Source organism: Peromyscus californicus, unplaced genomic scaffold (assembly GCF_007827085.1).
Source record: "Peromyscus californicus insignis strain IS unplaced genomic scaffold, ASM782708v3 Scaffold_19__1_contigs__length_69161282, whole genome shotgun sequence".
Taxonomy (NCBI): Eukaryota; Metazoa; Chordata; class Mammalia; order Rodentia; family Cricetidae; genus Peromyscus; species Peromyscus californicus.
The window spans coordinates 5949205-5972144 of NW_026294491.1; the positions used below are offsets into that span (position 1 = coordinate 5949205).

The 22940-nt window shown below is 51.4% G+C and overlaps 1 protein-coding gene across 3 annotated transcripts; it reads right to left on the bottom strand.

The window, feature by feature from the left end:
• Positions 1-4686: 4686 nt before the first annotated feature.
• Ppil1 (peptidylprolyl isomerase like 1) lies at positions 4687-21071 on the bottom strand. Of its 3 annotated transcripts, XM_052744460.1 has the most exons (5): positions 20797-21071; positions 18787-18856; positions 16794-16948; positions 6089-6157; positions 4687-5606 (listed from the first exon to the last, which is right to left on the bottom strand). In XM_052744460.1, exons 3-5 carry the CDS (start codon positions 16945-16947, stop codon positions 5386-5388), a joined length of 444 nt encoding a protein of 147 aa, XP_052600420.1. In that variant the 5' UTR covers position 16948; positions 18787-18856; positions 20797-21071; the 3' UTR covers positions 4687-5385. The 3 variants fall into 3 exon arrangements, with proteins under 3 accessions (XP_052600420.1, XP_052600419.1, XP_052600421.1); XM_052744459.1 differs by lacking the exon at positions 18787-18856; XM_052744461.1 differs by lacking the exon at positions 20797-21071 and having other exon boundaries at positions 18787-18859.
• Positions 21072-22940: the final 1869 nt, after the last annotated feature.

Here is a 22940-nt window from a genome sequence, read left to right on the forward strand (position 1 = left end):
GCCTGCTTTTGGGAAGGGGCTTGAGATGGTGGAGCAGGCAGGGTGATGTGTTATCTCGTCCCATCCCCTCCCCCCACCTCCCACCCTCGAGAGGCTGGCTCTTTCCTGAACCTCATCTCCTCCCTCTATGTATCAAAGGTGAGACAACAGAAAGAGCTAAACTCACAGCTAGGAATCCCCAAGTCTGTTCCTAGCTAGTGGCTTTGGGCCCATTATTCCATCTGTTCACTCACTCTACCGGGCTTTACTTGGCTTTGGTCCTCAGTTTGCTCATCCAGAAATGGGTATAATAAGGGCAACCTCTGAGGTTGGTTTAGGTGTTAAAGACAGAAATACACAAGGTGAACCGTTTTCTCAAGTGAAATTATTTCCTGGCTGGGGTCAGTGAGGGGGTCCGGATTACTATGGAAAGAATGACTTCACTGCACAGGGGAGGGCAGAACAGCCAGGAGGAGCTGGATTTTCAGGATTTTCAGGCCAGCCAAGCCCAGGCTCAGGCCTCCTGCAACCCGGGACATGGAAGCTTCTGCCTAGACCAGCATCTCAACCCCTGCAGCTCTCCCAGGCTCACTCTGCTGGGCTCACATCTCCGTTCTAGCCTGTGGCAATCTGAGCAGTCTTTGGTTTTCCACATCCCGAGAGCAGCTGGCTTGGCTTACTAAAACCATGAAAGGTGTTGGCAAGCCTCTGGAAGCTGCTGCGAGGCTAAACTGTATTCACAGTGGCCTCTAGCGGTAGACTCCCAAAATAGCATGCTAAATGCAAACTGGGCAGCTGGAGGAATCTTCTCAAGTTGACCTACATTCAGACTTGAAGCTCAAAAGGCCTAGTTCAAATCTTAGCCTGGTGAACAAGAAAACCAAATTCCAGATGTCATGTGATTCTCCAAGGCGACACAAAGATCTCACTCTCCTGGATCCAGAGTTTGCCCTGTGGTTTCAGAGGTCTTTAAAACCAGTGATTATTATTTTAATGTGTTGAGTGTGTTTGCATGAGTTTATGTGCACAATGTGAGTGTAGGCGCCCATGGAGGCCAGAAGAGGGTGTTAGACGCTCAGGGATTGAAGTTACAGGCTGTTGTGAATCGCCATGTGGGTGCTGGGAGCTGAATCCTGGTCCTCTGCTGCAGAAGCAAGTGCTCTCAACCACTGAGCCACCTCTCCTACCCAGATAGGAGTCTAATTTTCTTTTTCCCTGGAGACAGGGATCTCACTACGTAGACCAGGCTAGTCTCAGGCCTACCACCAAAGGCAGGGATTCTGAATCACTAGTTTGGAAAAACAAACAGGAACCCAGTTTCTCCACGAGACCAAACCAGCCTCATCTCTCTTGCTTTCCATTTGCACTCTGTCCAGAGTGGCTGGGACGTCCTCTGTCCTGGCATTTCAATCACAGGAGCCCCTTCTATGGAATGTGGCTCTGAAGGCACAGAGCACTTCTTGGCAGGAAGCACCCAGCTTGAACAGATGTGCTTTTGACTTCCTCCTCCACAGCCCTCGGTGCGGTGCCAGAGGGGCCACAGGGAGACTCAGATTGGCTCCAAGATCTGGAGGTAGGAGCCATTTGCCATTTGTGGGAAAAGCTATTTTGACATATTCTGGAGACACAATCCAAAAATAAACGAAGCTGAGGACTTCCAGGGAGCTGAGTGGAAAAGGCTTTGCTGTCACGCCAGCCAGAGCCTGGGTCTGTGACTCCGGGAGCAGCTATTTCTGCCAATGAGCCTCCACCGTTTCCTGATGGAGAATATTTTATTTGATTCACTCAGCAATAACCTCAAAGCATTATACAGGTGCAGGGAAGACAGCATGGAATAAGAATGAGACCAGGCCTTGCTCTGAGGTCAGAGCAGGGAGGGGTGAGGCTGGGAGGGCAGGCTCCCAGCAGACCAGCATAGAGAAGCTGGGGGTGGGAGGGGGTGGGGTGCAGTGGTAAAGCACTTGCCCAGCAAGCAGGGGGTCCGGGGTTCTACCCTAGCACTGGAGTGGAACGAGCATGCGTGGGCGGGGGCACACACACACACACACACACACACGGCTGAAGAGGTGTGGAGTGCCTTCAATGTCTATTATCAAAAGCTGCCTTTAGAAAGTGTTCCCAGTACCAGATCCTGCTCTGAACACCTGTCCTGCCACGAGCAGTAGTGTGACCCCATCGTCGAGGACTGCCATGAGTTCAAGGCTGGCCTCTGATCCCGACTTTTGGAAAGCAGAGATAGGAGGATCAGTTTATCATTCCCAGCTACAGAGAGGGAAGGACTGCCTGGGATACGTGTGAACCTGTCCCAAATAACACGGTCCGTAAGACATGTTTCCAGGTCACTTCACCGCCGCACTAGGACCCCAGGCCTCTCCCTCCACAGCCACTTGCTCCACTGGTGTCCACACAGCAGGGCACTGTCCCCGGTGTTCATCTCGGCAGCCAAAGCTGGGATGCGGCGCCGACTCAGCCTGGGCTTTTTTTCTCTCCAGGCCACAAAAGGCAGAGGAGGTCCTCGAAAGCAGACCATGGGGTCAAGGGCCTGCCTGCCCTGCGCTGCTGCAAAAGCTCCCTCTTCGGGTTCACGCTAGAGCAAACATGACCTCAGACCTTGCTACTCAAAGTGTGGCATCTGGACCAGCAGTCACCATCTCCAGGGGACTGAGTGCCAATGTCCTGAGCCTGAGCCCGGGCAGACACCTTGCGACATCCCAGGTCGCACACCTTACAGCATGGGTGCCTTCCTCTGGACGTTTGTTCGAAGGCTTCTTCCACTGGCTTATTTACTCCCAACCTCAAAGCTGCTTTCCAACTCTAGACTCTTCCCACAAAGGCCGCCTCTTTCCTGTCCTTTGTCAAGTCCTGGAAGTCCCACAGCCACCTTCCTCGCTCTCTACCTAAGTCACAAACTGGTCCATACTGTAAAACCCTTCCTGTCACCTACAGTGAAATGAGCCCCTGTACCCCGCCGTCACACCAATAGTCTAATGGCTCTTACCCTGACAGGGTGACAGCTAGTGGACTAATTCTGCAGGATCCCTGTTAAAAGCAGGCTCCCGGACAGGAGACAGGTGTCTGCACCTCCGGCTTCCTAGCAGTCACTAAAAACTGTGAGACCCTCAGCCTCCCTCTTTTGAGGCTCTGTGTTGTATGGAAACAGGCCTGTGCCAACCAGTGGCTGCCTTGGCATGTGTGTGGAGACCTTTCCAGAAACCAGGAACCACACCCGGGCTGCTCTCTTGCCCAGTGTATGTGGAACCTTAACTTCACAGCAGCGAGGATGTTCCCATCATGCCCAGGGCCTGTGTGGACACGGGACAGGGTATAATTCTGGGAGGTGGCGGGTGGGTGTCTTGTGCTTTGCTCTGAGGAGTAGCTCCAGGCCAGCCGGAAGACATACATGACGGAGTACGGGTCTGCACACCAAGGCCATTTTCAGGGCCAGTTGGTGGCTTTCCCTTTTTCTTCAGTACTCAGAGACTATTTTCTTAGTTTCTGCACTCAAATCCATGCAGATGAGACCTTACACATTTAATGCAGTGCTTTAACCCTGGACAACTGGAAGACAGTAAAGTCGAGCCTTTCCTGGACCTATATGGCTGCTAACTTCCGTACAACGCAAGGTTTTTTTCATTGCTGAGAGAAGAGCGAGCTTGAAGGTGAAGGCTTGTGGAACCTCTGGTCACTTCTCAAAAGGTATGGCGATGACACACAGGCGTGTGGTCCCTTAAGAGGCTCCCCCTGTAAGGAAGGAAAGCCACACAGTCTGCTGCCTCAGGCCCACAGCAACAGGGAGCTGATTGTGTTCCTTAGCATATCCACCTTGTGAGAGCTAATCACCTTGACACACCAGGGGAAGAGGAAACTTACCCTAGGAACTGCCTTCATCTGGCCTGCAGGCATTTTCTTGATTGTTAACTGATATAGGAGGGCACAGCCAACTGTGGGCCGTGCCATCCCACGGCAGTGGGCCTGGGTTATTTAAGGTAGCTGAGCCGGGCAGGGGTGACGCTCGCCTTTAATCCCAGCACTTGAGAGGCAGAGACAGGCGGAGCTCTGTGAGTTCAAGGCCAGCCTGGGCTACAGAGTGAGTTCCAGGACAGCCAGAGATACACAGAGAAACCTTGACTTGGGGGGGGGGGGGGGGGGAAGGTAGCTGAGAAGCCAGGGAGGCAAGCCGGTAAGTAGCATCTCTCCGAGGTTGCCACTTTAGTGCTTGTCTCGAGTTCCTCCTGTCCTGTCTTCCCTGGATGATGGGCTGTGACCTGGGATTGGAAGATGAAATAACTCTTTCCTTCCCCGGGCTGCTTCTGGTCGGTGTTCCATCACAGCAGTACAAAAGCCAACTAAAACACATCCAGTTCACCGTTAGCTCACCCCTCCGTCAGAACACTAGCAGACATCATGTGTCTTTCTCTAGTTCTGCCTCTCAAGTAGAAGCTTGGGAAAGCCGGATGGAGACTCACAAACCCAGCAGAGTGAATCCTGAAGACAGGAATGCCACAGCACTCCTCCCCACCACCAAGATTAAAATGGCCAAGAGTGTGCCTTTAGTGCCAGCACTTAGGGCTAAAATGTTCTGAGTTCAAGGCCAGCCTGGTCTATATAGTAAGTTAAGGCCAGCAAGTGCTACACACTGACACCCTGTCTCAAAAGGGGGGGGCGGGGGCAGGGCAGGAATCTAGAAGAATACCAAGACCACAGCACTGATTTCGACCACCAATGGTACTTTATTCTGGAAATTTCTATGTATTACATAGGTATTAACATCCTTCTTTTCAGCCCCACACTCCCTGCACATCCAGAAAGATTAAAAAAAAAAAAAAAAAGATGTCATGTATAAAAACCTCTTACCTACTCTCTCTAAAGCCCTGTGTGTCACTGCATGTGAGCGAGACTCTTGAAGGACTGGCCTTGTGCTCAGGACTGCCAGTGCTTCCCGGGGGCAAATGGTCAGCGCTCCTGCTTCCTCTTCCAAGATCCATTTCTCAATCATTACACATTAGCATTCCCCACTTGATACCTCCTTAGCAACTTGATTGCTGGATGCATTTTTCATTTGGCAAAAATTCAATATGGCTTTGCGTGGGATGTTTAGTGTCAGAAGCGGTGGTGTTGATGCTCAGGCTCTGCGGGAAAATAGAGAGCATGTATATTCCTGGAAGAGCACACATTGGCGGCTGAAAGGGCTGTGCAGTTAACGCCTCATCAACACCGCCTGCTTCTCAAGTCTGTGACTGTTGGCCGGAACACAAATGCCCCCGAAGAGGACCCCTCGGCTTCCTTTGGTTCCGAGGGTGTCAGAGTAGGTATGCATGACACTGATACAAGGCACACTATGGCATCGGAAGACGGCTCCCTGGGACCATCTTAGAAGACCTGGGTGTGCCCGAGACAGCATCCCGTCTACCCAGAAGGGTATGCCTTAAGGATCTTCACGTCATCCACGGGACGGTCCTGGGAGTTTGTCTCCACCATGCCCACTCGATTCACCATCCCTATGCCCTGGCACACTCGGCCAAAGATGGTGTGTTTGCCGTCCAGCCACTGGGTGGGAGCGAGGGTCACAAAGAACTGGCTGCCATTGGTGTCTGGTCCTGCATTGGCCATTGCAAGAATCCCAGCCCCTGGGGGAGATGAGAAGAGAGAAGAACATGAACCCTGACCCTCAGACCAGCAGAGTGGCAACACTCTCAGTGGATACAGAGTGCAGGGTGGACTCTGCCTGCACCCCCAAAGCCTCAATGCCTCTGCCTCCACCTCTCTCCAGCTTCACTTGTGCCGCTCCTCACTAACCACTGGCCCACGTTACTCATTCCTCTCAAGAGGCCAGCAAGGCCTTGCTTTGCGCTGAGGAAGTGTCCGAGAGCCTTTATTTCATGACATTTAACAAGTGGGGAGAGTCCAGCACACAGACCAGCACTCAGAATTGCCAAGGACTCTCAAGAGGCGCTGTTTTCTTTCATCTGCCAGGGCACTCTGTGGCGCCATGGCGGGCAGCTGTCTGGCACCATGCCAGGTGTCAGGCACACACCTTGAATCACGGCCAAAAAAGCAAGCTTCAGTGTGCGTTCTCCCTCCTGCCCATCCAGCCAGACCACACACTTACCAGTGAACTTCAGGTCCGGATGAAGTTCATCCTCAAACTGTTTGCCGTAGATAGATGCGCCGCCTCGACCTGTCCAACCAGAAGACAAGCAGTGAACCGGCCAGTCCCACAGTCTGCCTCAGAGGAAGAGCCTGGGGTCAAACAACTCTCCAGAGTACAGGGCTGCTTCAGGGGTCGAACAAGTCTCCAGAATACAGGGCTGTTTTAGGCAGCGCGCACCCCAGCCGCCAGTAGACACGTTACAATGTTCCAGTCACTGGCTGCATGCAGGGAAGACAGTAACATTTGCTCATGAAGTCAATGTTCACTGTCAACACGCAGGAAGCACAGAACAGCATCCACAGGGCAGTGGCACCAGTGTGTCCAACCTCTACAGGAAACCTCCACTCACGGCCCAACAGGGAACAACGCTTCTGAGCAGTCCAGCAAGAGTGCCCAGGCCCCGACCCCAGTGCCCACTGCAGACAAATGCAGGTAAATGAGCTTGTGCACCTACAGAGGCTGAGGAGCAGAGATGGAGGTGTGGCGGCAGCAGGGCACGCCTTTAATTCCAGTACCCGGAAGCAGAGGCAGGCAAATCTCTGTGAGTTTGAGACCAGCCTGGTCTACAGAGTGAGATCCAGGACAGCCAGGGCTACACAGAGAAACCCTGTCTCGAAAAACCAAAAAACCAAAACATAGGGATACTGAAGGCCAGGACACTGGTACAAGTTGGCCTCTGTGCTACTGTGGGTAGTAACTCTCAGTGGTTCTGGAACTCACCATCTGCTCCCTGAGACCACCTGGGAGACTGGCGGCTTTACCACCACAACAGCCCTGGACCTGTGGCATTCTGGACCAATTCTGGCCTCACCTGTGGCCAACTCTAACTCGTGTGCAATAAATCACCTTTCTCGCTGTCTCAGCTAGAGAACAAACAAACAAATAAATAAATAAGTAAATAAACAAAGCTATCTCCAAGACTCCCCAGCAGCCCCCCACCCCTGGAGAGGAACAGACTGACGCCTAAGGCACGCATGACACAAGAAGTGTGGGCTGACAACGACGGTTACTATGCTTGGTGCTACTTGAACCCATCCCGCCCATGACAGGCAGCAGATTCGTATCCAAGCCAAAAGGAACCATGGTGGGCTGCGGCCCGTAAGGAGGACCACATGGGCACCCGACACCTAGTCAGCTGACCAATAAAGCCTCCAACGGACACTTCAGGTCACTGACCCCTGGGCATCCCCAGCACTTTCTCCCCACCTTCCCCGGCCTCAAAGACAGGTCCAGGGCAGTTCCTCTGCGGCCAGCTGAGGCCCATGGCCCAGCTCTGTCTTACAACATAAACAAGGCTGCCAGGTCACACTCCCAAGAAGGCAGCACTTTCCGTATAAACACAGACGAGCGCTCCCTCTGCACTCCTGGCAGCCTTCTCTCACCTCCCTTCAGAGGCAGCTGCAGCCCTCTTGAAAGCGTAAGACACAAGTTCAAGATGGAAGGCCAAAAGCTAAGGGTGGCAGACAGAGAGGGACAGCGAGTTCAGCCCTGACAGCTGTGCTGGGAAGAGGACCAGTGAGGACACCGCTTTCCTCAGGAGAGTTTACAGTGGGGGAGAAAACACAGACATAATGGCTGCCATGTTGGTGACTTAGAGCCAAGGCTGAGCTACCCAAGGACACGGCCACTTAGGAACGGCAGGGCAGAGGCCCTCTCACAGGAAGCCAGCACAGAAGCTACAGGGGTGCTGAGCCCACTAACCAGGGACAGCGGGGACAGTCACCACCTACAGAGGCCAGCAGTCAGCCTGGCCCGATCCCTTCCTCCACCATTCCTGGCTCTCCTGGTCTTCTTCCCAGTCACTTCTGCCTCACTTCCTCCTGTTACTGATGCTCCTTCTGAACTGTCGCCAGATTCTCGCCACCATGTACCCAAGGCCACACCTGTGGAAGCCCACAGCTACAACCTTCCTGCCTCAGTTTCCCCTTCCTGTCTGCACACCATTAATATTTCCTTAGTCTATGTCCCGGGTCCCCTTCACAGGAACAGCTGCTTTATCTCCTTACTCTGATCTGGGGTCTGAGAGTTAGGGGCACCATCCTCATTCTGTCCACACATACTCATCCCACAGCTCCACTGAGCCCTCAGGCCTCCCTAGGTCCGCAGCAGCCTCTCACAGTTGGTGTCACCCTTTTCCAAGACTGCCCCGGGGCTCCCCCTCCCTGGCAGCTCCTTCTCCACTGATGCCTTCTTTCTCAGGGGACAGGTCTGAGAACGCACTTCTTCTCCTCTGGTTCTGTCCCTCAGTCAATCTCTGAACACCTAACTGCCTGGGTATTGTGGTCACTGTCCTCTCTTTCCCTGCCTTGCTGTGGCGAGCACCCTGCTCAAGGCCTCTGCCTGCTGTCCAGTGTCCCTGCCCGACTCTGGCACTCAGCTCTACTCCACCTTACCAGCCTTTCCTATGTGCACCAGCCCAGCAGTTTTCAAGAGGGGTTGGTTGTGGCCCTGGCGACACTGGGTAATGTCAGGGACATTTTTGGTTGTCAGAACTGAAGGGTCCACTATCTAGTGGGTAGATGCCAGGCCAGGCCGGCTGCTAACCATCCCTCGGTGCCAGCCTAGCTCACATCAGAGCTGTCTAGCCTCAGCTGATAACACCAAGGGGCAGACAGACACTCTGCTCTCTCCCCTACAGCCACTGTTTTCAAGTCACCTGTCGTGACCTGATGTTCCATCGAAACGGCTCACCTTCCACCTTCTCGTCAGAGCCTCTCCCTGCTGGACCCCAGTGCCAGCAGCCGGGCCACAGAAGGAGTCTAGCAGGTACCCGTGAAATGCTAAGTGACTTAACCAAAGTAAATCCTCTTTTGCACTGTTTCTGTGGCAAGCCTTCGCCAACCGTGTCACCAGCACGAGCTCACACTGCTCCACAATAACCCCAGGAGGAATGGACAGCCATGCTCCTCACCTCCTGACAAGAGCTCTGCAAAGTCACCTACGCTGTACATATGTGACCCGTGGCTGTGAGGCAGGACTCGGGTCTAACACACTGGGCCCCACATCCCTGCCTGGCGCCTGGATGTGACCCTACCTCGCCAGCTGGGCTCAGCTTCTCAGGCATTTTCCTTCTTACTCCAGTCACAAGGGCCCCCAGTGCCAAATTAAATCCGATCCTGCTGGATCAAATCAGCACCCTTGGCTGGTGGGATCTGCATTAACCGGCCCCATCTGACCCTGACCCCATGCCTCTTGCCACAGGTGATCAATCTGCCCACACCGCTCCTCTCCTGCTATCTATACATGCAGGTCAGAGAAATGTGACTCAGGCCTCAGAGTCATCCAACTCCAGTCTCAAGAGTGAAGAGTTGGCTGGGTTCCGTCCCAGGATCAGCGAAGCAAGGAAGCCCCTGACTTACTCCCGGGACGGCAGGCTCTCCTCCATGCTTCTCTGCAATAGTACTAAAGCGCTCTGCCCTTGGCTTCCAAGAGTCAAGGCCTACGATTCCTTCAAGGCTCATCCACAAGGCCTCCTCTCCAACCCTGCTCCATCGGACCAGTCCCCTCACTATAAGTTATCCAACTTGCCTCACACTCAAACCATAGAATGTCAGCACAAAGTTGCACACTCATGATGTCACCACTTGCCTGTTTCTTAAAATGACAGCTTGTTTCCTGCAGAGCTGGGAGCTCCATGAGGAAAGAGATTGCCTTGGCTTCTGTGCTTTACCGCTCCTCACAGGCCCTGGAATGTGCAGGATACCCAGCAGACTCTTAGCAAATATTCGCTAAATGAGTAAAACTGACAATGGCTTTCCGTTCCACAAGACAAACTTCAGGTGTTCCTGGGGCACCAAGAAGAGATGACATCAGAGGGAGGCTGCTCGCAGGATAACCTGTGCAATTAATCAAGACCAAGAGCGGAGCAAGATGGCCTCACAGACACGCTCAAGCTCGGCAGGGTCTCGGGACCTAACTGGAGGTGAGGGAATCAGGTAAGCAGAAACGGGTGAAAGGCTCACAGGAAGCCGAGGAAAGGGCTGATGTGGTCATTTCAGTGTGGGCAGAGTGCAAGGTGTGTGTGGGGGGGGGGGGGGGCTCAGAGTGAAACGCAGGAAGTCAGGCGCATCTGAGCTGAGAACGCAGCTGACAAGGACAGGCGTGAGGAAGGCTGGGAAGGGAGGCTTCTGAGGAGCCAGGCTGCATGCAGCAGGAACGGAGAAGGAACACCCAGCTTGCCGAGAACCTACAATGTTACCTGCTATCTACCTGCGACAGCCAAAAATGTCTCTTCGTCAGCTGGCGGGCGGGTCTAGTGCCTAGGAGGGCAGCCTCCTGTGTGCTTCCCCACAGACCCGCTGGCAGGCCGCGCAGACATTTGTTATACTTGAGCTTGCAGCATTATTGAAAATCTTGGGAGTGCTTCAATTTCATTAAAAGTACATCATGGAAATGTGACATTAGAAAAGACAGCAGAGTGAGTACAGAGGCCCAGGCATGCTGTGCCAACAGTTCATTTCTGAGGCCACTTCCCGTTCAGCGAGCATGGGCTCTGGGCACACTGGTGTTACAGATTAACAGTCATTTCATTATAGCCATGAAAGGGAGGGGAGCGGGGCATGGTGGCGCACGCCTTTAATCCCAGCACTCGGGAGGAAGAGCAGGCGGATCTCTGTGAGTTCGAGGCCAGCCTGGGCTACAGAGTGAGTTCCAGGACAGGCAGGAACATACAGTGAGACCATGTTTCTTTTTATTTATTTATTTGTTTGTTTTTTAATGCTGAATGCCGTTTATTGAAGGAGGGAGGAGGTCTTAAATACAGGCTTACAGCACAATGGGAGAACCCCGGAGGGCAGAAGTTTGCTACAGATGTTTTACAATCTTGCATCTAAGCTGTTAACGCTCATTATGTAGGATACACAGACAAGAAACTTCCCTTAAGCATTCAGGAGGGTGGAACCCGGCAGGGAATTAGCATAGGGAGGATATCAAGGTCAAGGTCAGCAAGCAAGGCAACACTTACCCAAAACGGGGGCCAGGGCTCTACAGGTCCCCCTTTTACTAAAAAATGAGCTTCTGACTTAGGTTGCTTGGGATGTCAGCAGGTCACCTTACCCGTCATGGAGACGCCTGCCCAGGCCACACAGGCACTCTGTCTTAGGTTGGTGAGCACCCCCCAGGCATTACCCGTCTCTGAATACTCATTATCATACAGGCTCAATCGTGTGTGAGCTGCAGAGTTAACTGCTGCCAAAGATCTCAAAGTGGCGCTGGGCTTGCAATCTGTGCAACACAGAAAAGACCAACAGAGGTCCTATCCCACCCATAGCCAGTAGGCTAAAGGCAACTGAGCCATTCCCTTCCTTAACGAGCCTCACTGCAAATTGGAGTCCTTATAAGATGGTATCCCAAAAGCAAATGGAACTTGAGTTTATAAATTTATAATTTATTTTTATAATTGAGACCATGTTTCAAAAATAAAAAATAAAAGGGAGAGAAGTCAGGAAGGACGGACACAGATGTCCGCATCAGTCCTGCCTCACCTCAACACCCAGTGACGAACAGAACACAAAGAAAAGGGAAACAAACAGCCTGGTGTGGTAGAGCACACCTTTAGCCCCAACACTCAAGAGCAGAGAGGGGAGATCTGTGAGTCCCAGGCCAGTCAGGGCTACAGAGTGAGACCGTTAAATAAAGAGAAACAGTATCTTTACAATTCTGAAGAAATGGCCAAGGAAAGAAAGACTCTTCTCCCTGCACGGCCTGGAGGACAGAGCTGAGCCAGGCCCTGAGAAGTGCCACAGGCTGCAATTCTGAAAAGCCAACAGAGGGTGCCAGGAAGAGCCCGAGGGCAGCAGCCCTGACACACCACACAACAGGTGGGGCAGGACTGGCTACCTTCCAGGGTCACACTTGGGGTGAGGACAGAGGAACTCTGGGACTGAATTTACTGGAACCTGAGAAGACAAAACAGAGGCTGGCCTTCCCACATGGAAGCCCCAGTTCCTCTTTAGGATGGGATGCTGTGGAGAGCCAGCAAGCTCGAATCTGGAGTGGGGCAGACACCCGGCCCACATAAACTCAGAAACGTAACAGGAATCTGCTTACACCGCACTCGAACAAAAACACCTGCGCCGACGCCAGCGTCAACAGAAATGCATGGGCAGTATGGGACAGACCCCAGGCAATGCAAGGACAACAGGGGATGAAGGAGTCCCTCTGAGGCCCTCGGGACATGAAGGGCTCTGCCGACCCCAGTGACACCCCAGGAAGCCAGAGACTCGGTCGAAGATCATGAACAGTGAGGTGAGGACACAGACTGGGCTGAGGACACAGACTGGGACCCGAAGGACACTAACAGCGTTGACACAGCTACTGAGCAGTGAACACGTCCAGAACAGACCCAGCTGACCACTGAGTAGGACAGAGGGAAGGGCCAAGAGGGTTTCAGCGAAGGCAGGGAACAGGGAGAAACCATCCATCTCACTGACCGCAGGAAATGCGACAGACAGGGAAGAGAAAGGGCACGACACAGCAGCCCCCTGGAACACAGCACGAAAGGCCAGGAACGCTCCGGCAGGCTGCTCCGTCCCTGGACTGGGGGAGCACATCTGGCCTTGGATTTCCCGAAGCTGCATTCAAACCAGAAGGCTACGACCTGACTAACAGATCTGAGGGGATGAATATGGCTCCGCTATAACACTATCCATGCTTAAGGCCTTTTTTTAAGTACAAAAGCAAGAGGCAGAGTCTGAAACAGGACCAAACCCAAAAATAGAAGACCCTCAGTCCTTGCAAAAACAAAACAAAACAAAACAAAAAAACCCCAAGAGACGGAACCCTGGCCAGAGATGGCTCAGCCGGGGAAAAGCCCTGCCATGCAAGCCTGCCGACCTGAGTGAGTTCACAACTGCTGTGGTGAAATGAATCTGTAATCCCAACACTCTCACAGCAAGATGGGATGCAGAAGAACCTGCTAGAAGCTTCCAGGCCAGCTGCCCAAAGAAGGCTGTGCAGCAGAAATGAGAGAGAACTGCCCAAGGGAGAAGATGAGAATCAGCTCCAGAAAAGTCCCCTGACCCCAACACACACACACACACACACACACACACACACACACACACACACACACACACAAAATATTTGAAAAAAGAAACACTGCCCCCAGTCCTTGTTAAAATAATGGAGTGGCTGAGTACCAAATCCACCAAAATGCAGTCCCCACAGGTTTGTTTTGGATGTAAAGGAGAAAACAAAACCAACAATAAAAATTAGGATGTGATGGGCTGGAAAGATGGCTCAAAGGTTAAGAGCACTGGCTGCTCTTCCAGAGGTCCTGAGTTCAATTCCCAGCAGCCACATGGTGGCTCACAACCATCTGTAATGAGATCTGGCGCCCTCTTCTGGCCTGCAGGCATACATGCTTTATACATAATAAATAAATCTTAAAAAAAAAAAAATTAGGGTGTGAGGAGATGTGGCCCAGTGGTTAGTGGTTAAGAACACTTCCACTCTTCCAGAGGACCTGGATAAGTTTTCAGTACTGCCATCAGGTAGCTCACAACTGCCTATAACTCCAGCTCCAGGGGATCTGACACGCCCTTCTGGCCTCTGTGGGCACTGTACTCACATGGTGCACATACATCTATATATTCAGAGACACACACATATACATTAAAAAAAAATACTCTTTGGGGCTGGAGAAATGGCTCAGCCATTAAGAGCACTGGCTGCTCTTCCAGAGGACCCGGGTTCTATTCCCAGCACCCACATGGCAGCTCACAACCATCTGTAACTCCAGTTGCAGGGGATTTTGGCCTTCATGAACAGCAACCAGGCACCTGATGCAGAGACATACATGCAGGCAAAACTCATACACATAAAATAATAATTTTTAAAAATTATCATGAATAAATTTTTTTTAAACTTTAAAAAAAAATTTAAGGTGGGAGACTGAGAATGAACAGAAAATTGCTAAGTACTAACTCCCTCCTCATGCTGCATATGAGGGAGTCAGTTTCTTCGTTAACTAGACACAGAATTAAACGTAACACATACCCCATTCTTCTGAACTTACTTCTGTTTAGCTGGTTATCTATCCCACCTGGCTTTAGTTTAGTTACTGGAAGAAAGAGCTCTAGAGAAACAGCCTCCTGAAGTGAGGACGGCTCTTCCCTGTGAGGCGGGGTGGGAGACAAGCCAACCCAGGGAGAAATCTTTAGGATCCACACTTCTGAGCGGTCCCTCCCACTTTCCTACACTGTGCTCTCCTGAAGCGCAGACGTGGAGAGGAACAGAATGCCTCCAGTCACGAAGGGAACAGTCAAGGTGCGGGCAGAACCACGCTGCTTTAAGAGCCAAGTCAGCAGGGCGAACGCAGACTGAGCAAGGGCTCCAGAAAGAGCACACGCTCTCCCAGGTTCACTAGGAAAGAAAGCCCTTCACGCTGGGCAGTGGCACACACCTGTGACCGCCACACTCCGAAGGCGGAGGCTGGGGTTCAGAAAAGTTCAAAGCCATCATTGGCGACGCAGTGAGTCAAGGCAAGCCTGGGCTACATGAGACCCCACCTTACAAAAGGGGGGTGGTGTCTGAGCCAGCAAAGTATCTGCTGTAGATACCTGAAGACCTGGGATCCTTAGCATGGAAAAGCCAGGCATGGTGACACAGACTTATTAATTATGAAAGCTTGACCTTAGTTTAGGCTCTTTCCCAGCTAGTTCTTATAACTTAAATTAACCCGTATTTTTTTAATCTACGTTCTGCTAAGTGGCTTGTTACCTCACTGATCATCCTGCTTCCTCTGCGTCTGGCTAGTGACTGCCTTTCTTCTTCCCAGAGTTCCCTCTCTGCCTGGAAGTCCCGCCTCTACTCTCCTGCCTAGCTATTGGCTGTTCAGCTTTTTATTATACCAACCACAGCAACACACTTCATACAGTGTACCAATATCCCACAACAGCCCCTTACAGAATACGGTGATGCACACTCCAGGGAGACACCAGATGTCGGCCTGTGACGTCCATATGCATGCACATACGAACCTCCCCCAACACACACATAAAGACCAAACTGTTATCCAAGTACCTAGAACTCCCAGTTCCTATCTCCCTGCCAGATGTCCCCTTAGCCCCACATTCATTTCCAACCACTGCTTCATATTATCCATAAGGGTTCTGAAGCATTTCCACCAGACTCTTCCCAAAGATCAAGCTGTGACTTCCCGCTGCACACCCGGCCCTCCACGCTCAGCCTCCCTTTCACTGTCAGTCAAAGGCCTCAGATGCACCCTCCACCATCTGCTCTCACACCATCTCTTCAGTCTGCTAGCAAATCTTCGATAAAGACAACTTGTCGGGCTGGGGACACAGCTCATGGTAGAGTGCCCGGATCCCCAGGGCCTGGAGCACACGCCTGCACTCTCACCCGGGAGCAGGAGCGTCTCACCACTTTCTCATGAGCAGCCTACTCGACCATGTACTACTCGCCTGCATGGGGATCCGGGCCTGCATTCTTTTTTTTAATCTTTTTTATTTGGTTGTTGTTGTTGTTGTTTTAAAGACAGGGTTTCTCTGTAAAACAGCCCTGGCTGTCCTGGAACTTTGTATTCCAGGCTGGGATGGAACTGAGAGATATGCCTGACTCTGCCTCCCAAGTGCTGGGATTAAAGATGTGCACTAATTCCTGCCTTTCCCTCTAATCTCCAAGCAGCAGCCAGTGACCTCTGAACACACAGGCCAGATCCTGCCACTTTGCTCACAACACAGCAGTGGCTGTGACCCTCCTCAGGAGGCCCAGTCTACTCTTCCTTCTGGAAGGTCTACACAGGCTCTGCCTCAGGCCCCCTGGGCTCCGCCCCCATGTCAAGGCTCCAGCAGCATCCCATGGAGGCCTTTTCTGGTTTTTCTACAACTGGATCCTCATACCCTCCCCCTGCTTTTCTGAGAGCAAGCATTTGTCTCTTTGCCCACAGCTGCATCCCTAGAGCTTAGAGTCGCCGACATAAAGCAGGTGCTCAACATCTGTCAGGTGGACGAGTTAATAGAGGAACTCAAAACTTTATTTTCCAAGACCTGGGGCTGTCTTTTTTCACTTCTGACTGATCCAGCTGCACATCACTATCACGCTTAGGAGTGAAGCTTACTCTCCAGCGAGCCACACACGTGACTATGAGCACGGCAGCAGCTATCAGCAGAATCTATGAACCAGAGCCAGGGTGTGCTGTAATCCAGCATGTGGGAGGTGGAAGCAGGAGGCCAGGAGTTCAAGGACCACCTGGGCAACCCTAGCTGAGAGAGATGGTGGGGGGGGCTAGCTACCAATGTAGTTCAGTTGGCAGCTTTTTTTTTTTGTGGGGGTGTTGTTACTGATGCAGCTCGGCTGGCAGAGTGCTTTTTCTTTTTTTTGGGAGGGAGGGTGTTGCTACCCGTGCAGCTCAGCTGGCAGAGCGCCTGCCCAGTGTACCGGAAGCCCTGGGTTCAGTCCCTAGCACTACCAAAGCTGACTGAGCATGGCAGCACAGAGAAATCCCAGCCCTGAGGAAATAAAGGCGGGAAGATCAGAGGATTAGGTCGTTCTCAGTGAGCAGGAGGCTAGCCTGAGCTATGAGGCCCTGTCTCAAAAGAAAAACAAACCAGATCCAGCCAACGGAAAAGCCGTTGTGGCTGCCTTGCGACCCAGCTGTCACGGAATGAGACTCCAAACATGTATGATGGCCTAACCGTACCTGTCCCTGTCGGGTCACCGCCCTGGATCATGAAGTCCTTGATGATCCTGTGGAATTTGGTGCCGTTGTAGTAGCCCCGCCGAGCCAGCTCTGCAAAGTTCTTGCAGGTCTTCGGCGCATGCTTCCAGTACAGCTCCAACACAATGACCCCCATGCTGCAGTTGGGACAGACAAAACAGCAGTCAGCCAGGTCACAGCAAGCGGCAGCGCGGGACCACCAGGACCTCTGTTGCTCAGCCTTGTGAGGCATCAAACTGTGACCAGAGCTCACGCTCAGAAGAAACAACCCAGAAAGCCACGAGGCTACAGCCAATCACCCGAGTGTGACACACAGGACAGCTTCGGGCACACGTTCTAAGCAAAACAACCATAGACAAGTCAAGATTCTGAGTGCATACACTGATGCTCCAAAACCAACCCTAAACAAAGAAAAGGGCCTCACATGTCATCTCTAGATTTAATAAAAGGATAATTAGTGTGAGGAGTTTATAGACATTTGCATGGGGTGGGGGTAGTGACTGGCCAGATAAGAGGCAGGATGTTCAAGAATACCTTTTCTAACTTTTATGAAGTTTTTTTGATCATGTAAATATATCACCTATTAAAACCAAACTTGAATAGAAAAATAAAAGCAGTTTGTTAAAAAGAGGGTCAAACAGGGCTGGAGATGGCTCAGCTGCTAAGAGCATGTACCGACGGCTCTTACAGAGGACCGGCTTCAGTTCCTAACTCTCAGTCAGGAGGCTCCCACAACCTGTACCTCCAGCTCCAGGGGATCGGCCGCTGCTGGCACTTGCACGCATGTGCACACATCCACACACATAAATAAAATCTAGAGAGTGTGTAAAACAAATGCCAAGGCTGGCTATTGCACATGTCGGTACACACCCAGTGTGAGTGTTTTTATTCTCTCCCCCAGTACCTCTAAGGGTGAACAAGCAGGAGACGAGGCAGGGGGTTCACGCTACATGCCCTCACCCACTGAGCTCTAGAGACCTGAGGACTGAGTTGAGTCTGTATGGTCCAGACACAGAGGGCCCAGCAGTGTGAGCACTCCAGTAGAGGCTGGCAGTGGTGGCGCACACCTTCTTAATCCCTGCACTCGGGAGGCAGAGACAGGCAGATCTGAGTTTGAGGCCAGCCTGGTCTACAGAGTTAATTCCAGGATAGCCAGGGCTACACAGGGAAACTGTCTCAAAAAAAAACCATAATAAATATATGTAGAATGTACTAGAAAAACACTTTTCTGGCAGCCTTCCTGCCTGCAATTCCTCTTTCTGATGCCTACCAGCCAACACAGGTTTAGTCAAGCCGTGAGAGCCAACGTGTGAGGTGTTCCTCCCCTGGAAGGTTACATTCTGGTGTTTGTTTTCCCTTCCTATTTTGTGTATTGATGGGTACTGTTCCTAATTACACTTATTTATGGGGGGGGGCGTGAATGTGCGTGCCACAGGTGTGGAGGTCAGAGGATGACTTTCAGGAGTCAGTCCCCTCCTCCCACCACACGGATCCTAGGGATCTCATCCTCAGGCTTGGTGACAAACGCCTGTATCCACTGAGCCATCTCACCAGCCCTAGTAGGTGTTTTTAAAGATAATAAATGACACAGAATGGTAGGCATGAAGTACATAATGAATGTGTCCCTGAGCGATTTCACCTTCTAAATATCTGTTCTCTAAGAAAAGTTAGAGTTGCCTCAGAGTCTATGTGTACAAATATGACCCGATACAACAGATGCATCATCTGCCACAGTAAGAAAACTAGGAGTAAAGCTGGGCGGCAGTGGAAGCGCACGCCTTTAATCCCGGAGTGCTTGGGAGGCAGAGGCAGGAAGATCTCTACTGAGTTCGAGGCCAGCCTGGTCTACAAAGCAAGTTCCAAGATAGCCAAGGCTACATTGAAAAACCCTGTCTCAAAAAAAAAAAAGAAAGAAAAGAAAGGAAGGAAGGAAGGAAAAAAAAGAAAGAGGAAAAGAAAACTAGAAGCAACTTACAGACTCTTGAAAAGGGAGATAACACAGGAACTACCACACCACAGGGCAGCTACATGCTGTTTTGTCAACTCTGCTAAGAGATAAACATACATGTGAAAGCAATCTGAACAGCCACCAACAAGCTGTTAATAGTGGTTCCCGGAAGGGAATTGGTTTTTGTGGCTTACCCCGCACCTTTTACACTACCTGGAGTTAACTTTCAATGTATTTTGTGATTAAAACCACTACTGATGCCGGGGCGGTGGTGATGCACACCTTTAGTCCCAGCACTCTGGAGGCAGAGGCAGGCAGATCTCTGTGAGTTCAAGGCCAGCCTGATCTACAGAGTGAGTTCCAGGACAGCCAGGACTGTTACACAGAGAAATCCTGTCTCAAAAACAAAAACAAACACCCTCCCAAAACAAAACAAAACACTACTGACTCTTCCAGTTGTCCTCTGACCTCCAAACATGTGCCATAGTGTGCACATACACCCCCACACACATATAATAATGAAATAAATGTAATTCTTTTAAATACTGAGAGGATTAAAACAATTATAAGCTGGGACTTAAAAGCAGTAGGATTTGTCATATAATGTGATCTGAAGACAGAGCTGGAGCAAGGACAGCATGAGCCAATACAGAAGGGACTGAGACCTCGGCTCTTGCTGAAATCGGCAAGGGCAGAAGCTGTGGCTGGCCCTAGGCTGCTCATGTGGGAACCCAGTAAGCAAGGGCCAGGTTAGGGAGGAAAATCACCTTGTATACCTCACTAGAAAGTTTGAGTGTATGTTATCAGAGAAGCAAGAGGCTATTTAAATCTCTGAACAGGATCTCTGGCCTCGCTCTGGAAAGACGTCTTTGAGCAAGGAAGGGATGCAGTTAAAGTCAGCAGGCAGGCTACCAGGCACCAAGCGAGGCTCTCTCCACTCACCATGAAACTCTGTAAAATGTGGCATCTCCCTGGTTAAAGCTGGTGTGTGTGTGTGTGTGTGTGTGTGTGTGTGTGTGTGTGTGTGTGTGTAACAATGCCTTCACGATAGGAGCTGCTAGCTAGATTTAACTGAATGCAATCACACACACCAGAGGCATGGCACTAGCAGGAGGTGGTTTAATCATACGGTTAGATCACTTTTCCTTTTTAGAGCCATGGTCTCATGTAGTCCAGGTTAGCCTTGAACTCGATACACAGCCAAGAATGACTTCGAACTTCTCTCTCTCTCTCTCTCTTTCTGTCTCACTATGGAGCCCTGGCTGGCCTGGAACTTGCTATACAGACCAGGCAGGCCTTGAACTGGAGTTCTATCTCCTAGGTGCAGGCATGCCTCACAACCCCGGGGATTGTATACATCCTTTGCCTGTGGTGCTGGAGTTTCAACTCAGGGCCTAGATGCTAGGTAAGCATTCTACCCATCCCCAACCCAGACTAGTACTTCTGAACCTCCTGCTTCCACCTCCAGAGAGGTAGGATCTTAGACATGTGTCCACCACACCACACACGGGGTGCTCAGCACTCTACCAACTGAGCCATATCCCCAAGCGCCAAGATCACTTTTGGTGGGGAAAATTCGTCTTTCTCTACTTTCAAAGCAATTTGTTTACACAGCCCTACTACTTTTCCCGTAGTGTTCACATGTCCGTCTCCTCCACCATAATACACTGTTTTATCTAGTTCTGTGTCCTCAAAAGTCCAGGTCCTACGTGCATGGCTAACTGAAATGAATGTGCTCAACACACACTTGTTGAGAATAAGTGGGTGAGTGAACGAATGAATGAATGAAAGGGGTGAATGAATGAAGATGGATACAGATAAATGAAGTAATGAACCGGGTGGAAAAAGGAAAGCAGACAAAAGCCGCCGAGGTCTCCCGCGAGGCTGGAGGGAGTACCCCTGAGGTCCCTTCAGAACTCACGGGTACTCCCGGCCGCAGCCCGGTGCCGTCCACGTGCGAGCCGGCCGGCCTCTCTTAGCCCGGCCGCTGCGGCACGAACCCACGTCTCCTTGGCCAGTCCAGCCCCCAACCCTCACCTAGTCTCCAGGTAGACGTTGGGCGGCTGCCAGGTGTCAGGGGGAATCGCCGCCATGCTGAGCGAAAGGATCCCCTAGCAATGGCTACTTCCGGCGGAGTTCACTGGGGACCCGCCCCGGGAGCGCACACTTCCGGCTCCCGCCGATCAGCCGGTTTTGGTGATAGGGTTTAGGGAGCTGGGGAAAGGAAGATGAAGGATCTTTTTCGAGGCTGGGGAGGGGGGTTGCAAGACGAGATCCCCGGGGCGGGGACCCGGACTAGTGCAAAGTCCTTCAGCGGCGATTCGCGCCATGCTCCGGAACGGTGATTGGTCTGTTTAGGCACGGAAGGCGGGAACAACTGTCTTTATTCTAATTGGACAGATGGTCAAGAATTTTTTTTTTTTTTTTTAGTTCCCTGACTTGGATGGCTCAGAAACTAGCTTTACCTACTTACTACGTAGTCCAGGCTGTTCTGGAACTCAGTAATTAGACCAGGCTGGTCTCGAACTCACTGCCTGTGCCTCCCGAGTGCAGGGATTTAAGATGTGCACCACCACGTCCCGCGCACTTCCTTATTTCATCTATTCACAAAGCAATCCTGTGAATAACAGTATTCTTGTTTTTTAAATTTTTTAATTTTTTTTTATTTTTTTATTTTTTTGTTTTTCGAGACAGGGTTTCTCTGTGTAGCTTTGCGCCTCTCCTGGGACTCACTTGGCAGCCCATGCTGGCCTCGAACTCACAGAGATCCGCCTGGCTCTGCCTCCCGAGTGCTGGGATTAAAGGCGTGCACCACCACCGCCTGGCGAATAACAGTATTCTTGTTTTTCAGGTGTGAAAACAGACTCCGCCGTTAAGTGCCACGTGGCAAATCTGGTCCTCCGGACTCCAAAAGCAAGGACCGAGTGGAAAAAGGAAAAGGCCGGGAAAGACAATTACAAGGCCCTGTGGTGTGGCTCATGCCCTTAATCCCAGCGCTCAGGAGGCAGAGGCAGGCGGATCTCTGTGAATTCGAGGTCAGCCTGGTCTACAGCGCGAGATCAAGGACAGCCAGGGCTACATAGAGAAACCCTGTCTCAAAGAAAAACCAAGCCGGGCGGTGGTGGTGCACGCCTTTAATCCCAGCACTCGGGAGGCAGAGCCAGGTGGATCTCTGTGAGTTCGAGGATAGCCTGGGCTACCAAGTGAGTTCCAGGAAAGACACAAAGCTACACAGAGAAACCCTGTCTCGAAAAACCAACCAACCAAACAAACAAAACAAAACAAAAAAACTAGCTTTCGATAGGTTGACACCCCAAAGTTGTTCAGGGTGACAGGAGACACAAAGAAGAGTCGAGAATGCGGCATAGAGGGAGGACAGGATAGAGGTGGGATGAATGAACTAGTGAAGGGGCTGGAGACGTGGGCCAGCTGGGAGAGTGCTTGCCTAACGGGACTCAGTGGGTAAAGTGCCTGCTGCCCAAGTATCTGAGTTTAGGTCCCCAGCACCCATGGCAATGCCAGGCAGGTATGCACCTGTGACCTCAGCGCTGGGGAAACATAGACCCAAGAGTCCATGGAGCGGGCTGGTCATCCAGTCTAGCCCAATCAGCTTGCTCCGAGTTCAGTGAGCTACAAGGGAAATAGATGTCTTATATTAAACATCCCACAATTAACAACACAAAAGTAGGGAAATATTTACATTGTTTTTTTCAATTCTAAGATGCATCCTCCCTCCCACCCGCCCACTTCCTGCGCAAGGCAAAAACAGCAAATGTAAACCCTAACCTTCAGTTCCCAAGAAAATCAAGCAAAAGTTATTACAGAAAAGAAATCTGGACCTTTAATGTAGCAGTCTTATAAGCCCAACAGAGCTGGGGGTAAGAGCTCATGGGGAACTCCACCATCAAAGGCTAGATAGATAAAAGTGACTTTTAATTTTTTTATTTTCTGTGTCTGTGTGTAGGTGTGTATGTGTGTGTGTGTGCCTGGATGTGTGTATGTGCACCATGGGCACACATGAGCCCACAGAGGCCAGAAGAGCATGCCCGATCCCCTAGAACTGAAGTTACATGCAGTTTTGAGCTGGAATGTGGGCGCTAGGAACAGAAACTGCACCTTCCACAAAAGCAGTGCTTTTAACACCTGAGCCATCTCGCCATCCCCAAGAATGACATGTTTTC

What these genes read in the sequence shown, in the direction of transcription:
- Ppil1 (XM_052744459.1), bottom strand. Translation starts at nt 20,852, where the DNA reads ATGGCGGCGATTCCCCCTGACACCTGGCAGCCGCCCAACGTCTACCTG. An exon ending in AACGTCTACCTGGAGACTAG is followed by an intron (nt 16,949 to 20,796) that starts GTGAGGGTTGGG and finishes TCCCAACTGCAG; the next exon opens with CATGGGGGTCATTGTGTTGG. An exon ending in CGGTGACCCGACAGGGACAG is followed by an intron (nt 6,158 to 16,793) that starts GTACGGTTAGGC and finishes CTGGTTGGACAG; the next exon opens with GTCGAGGCGGCGCATCTATC.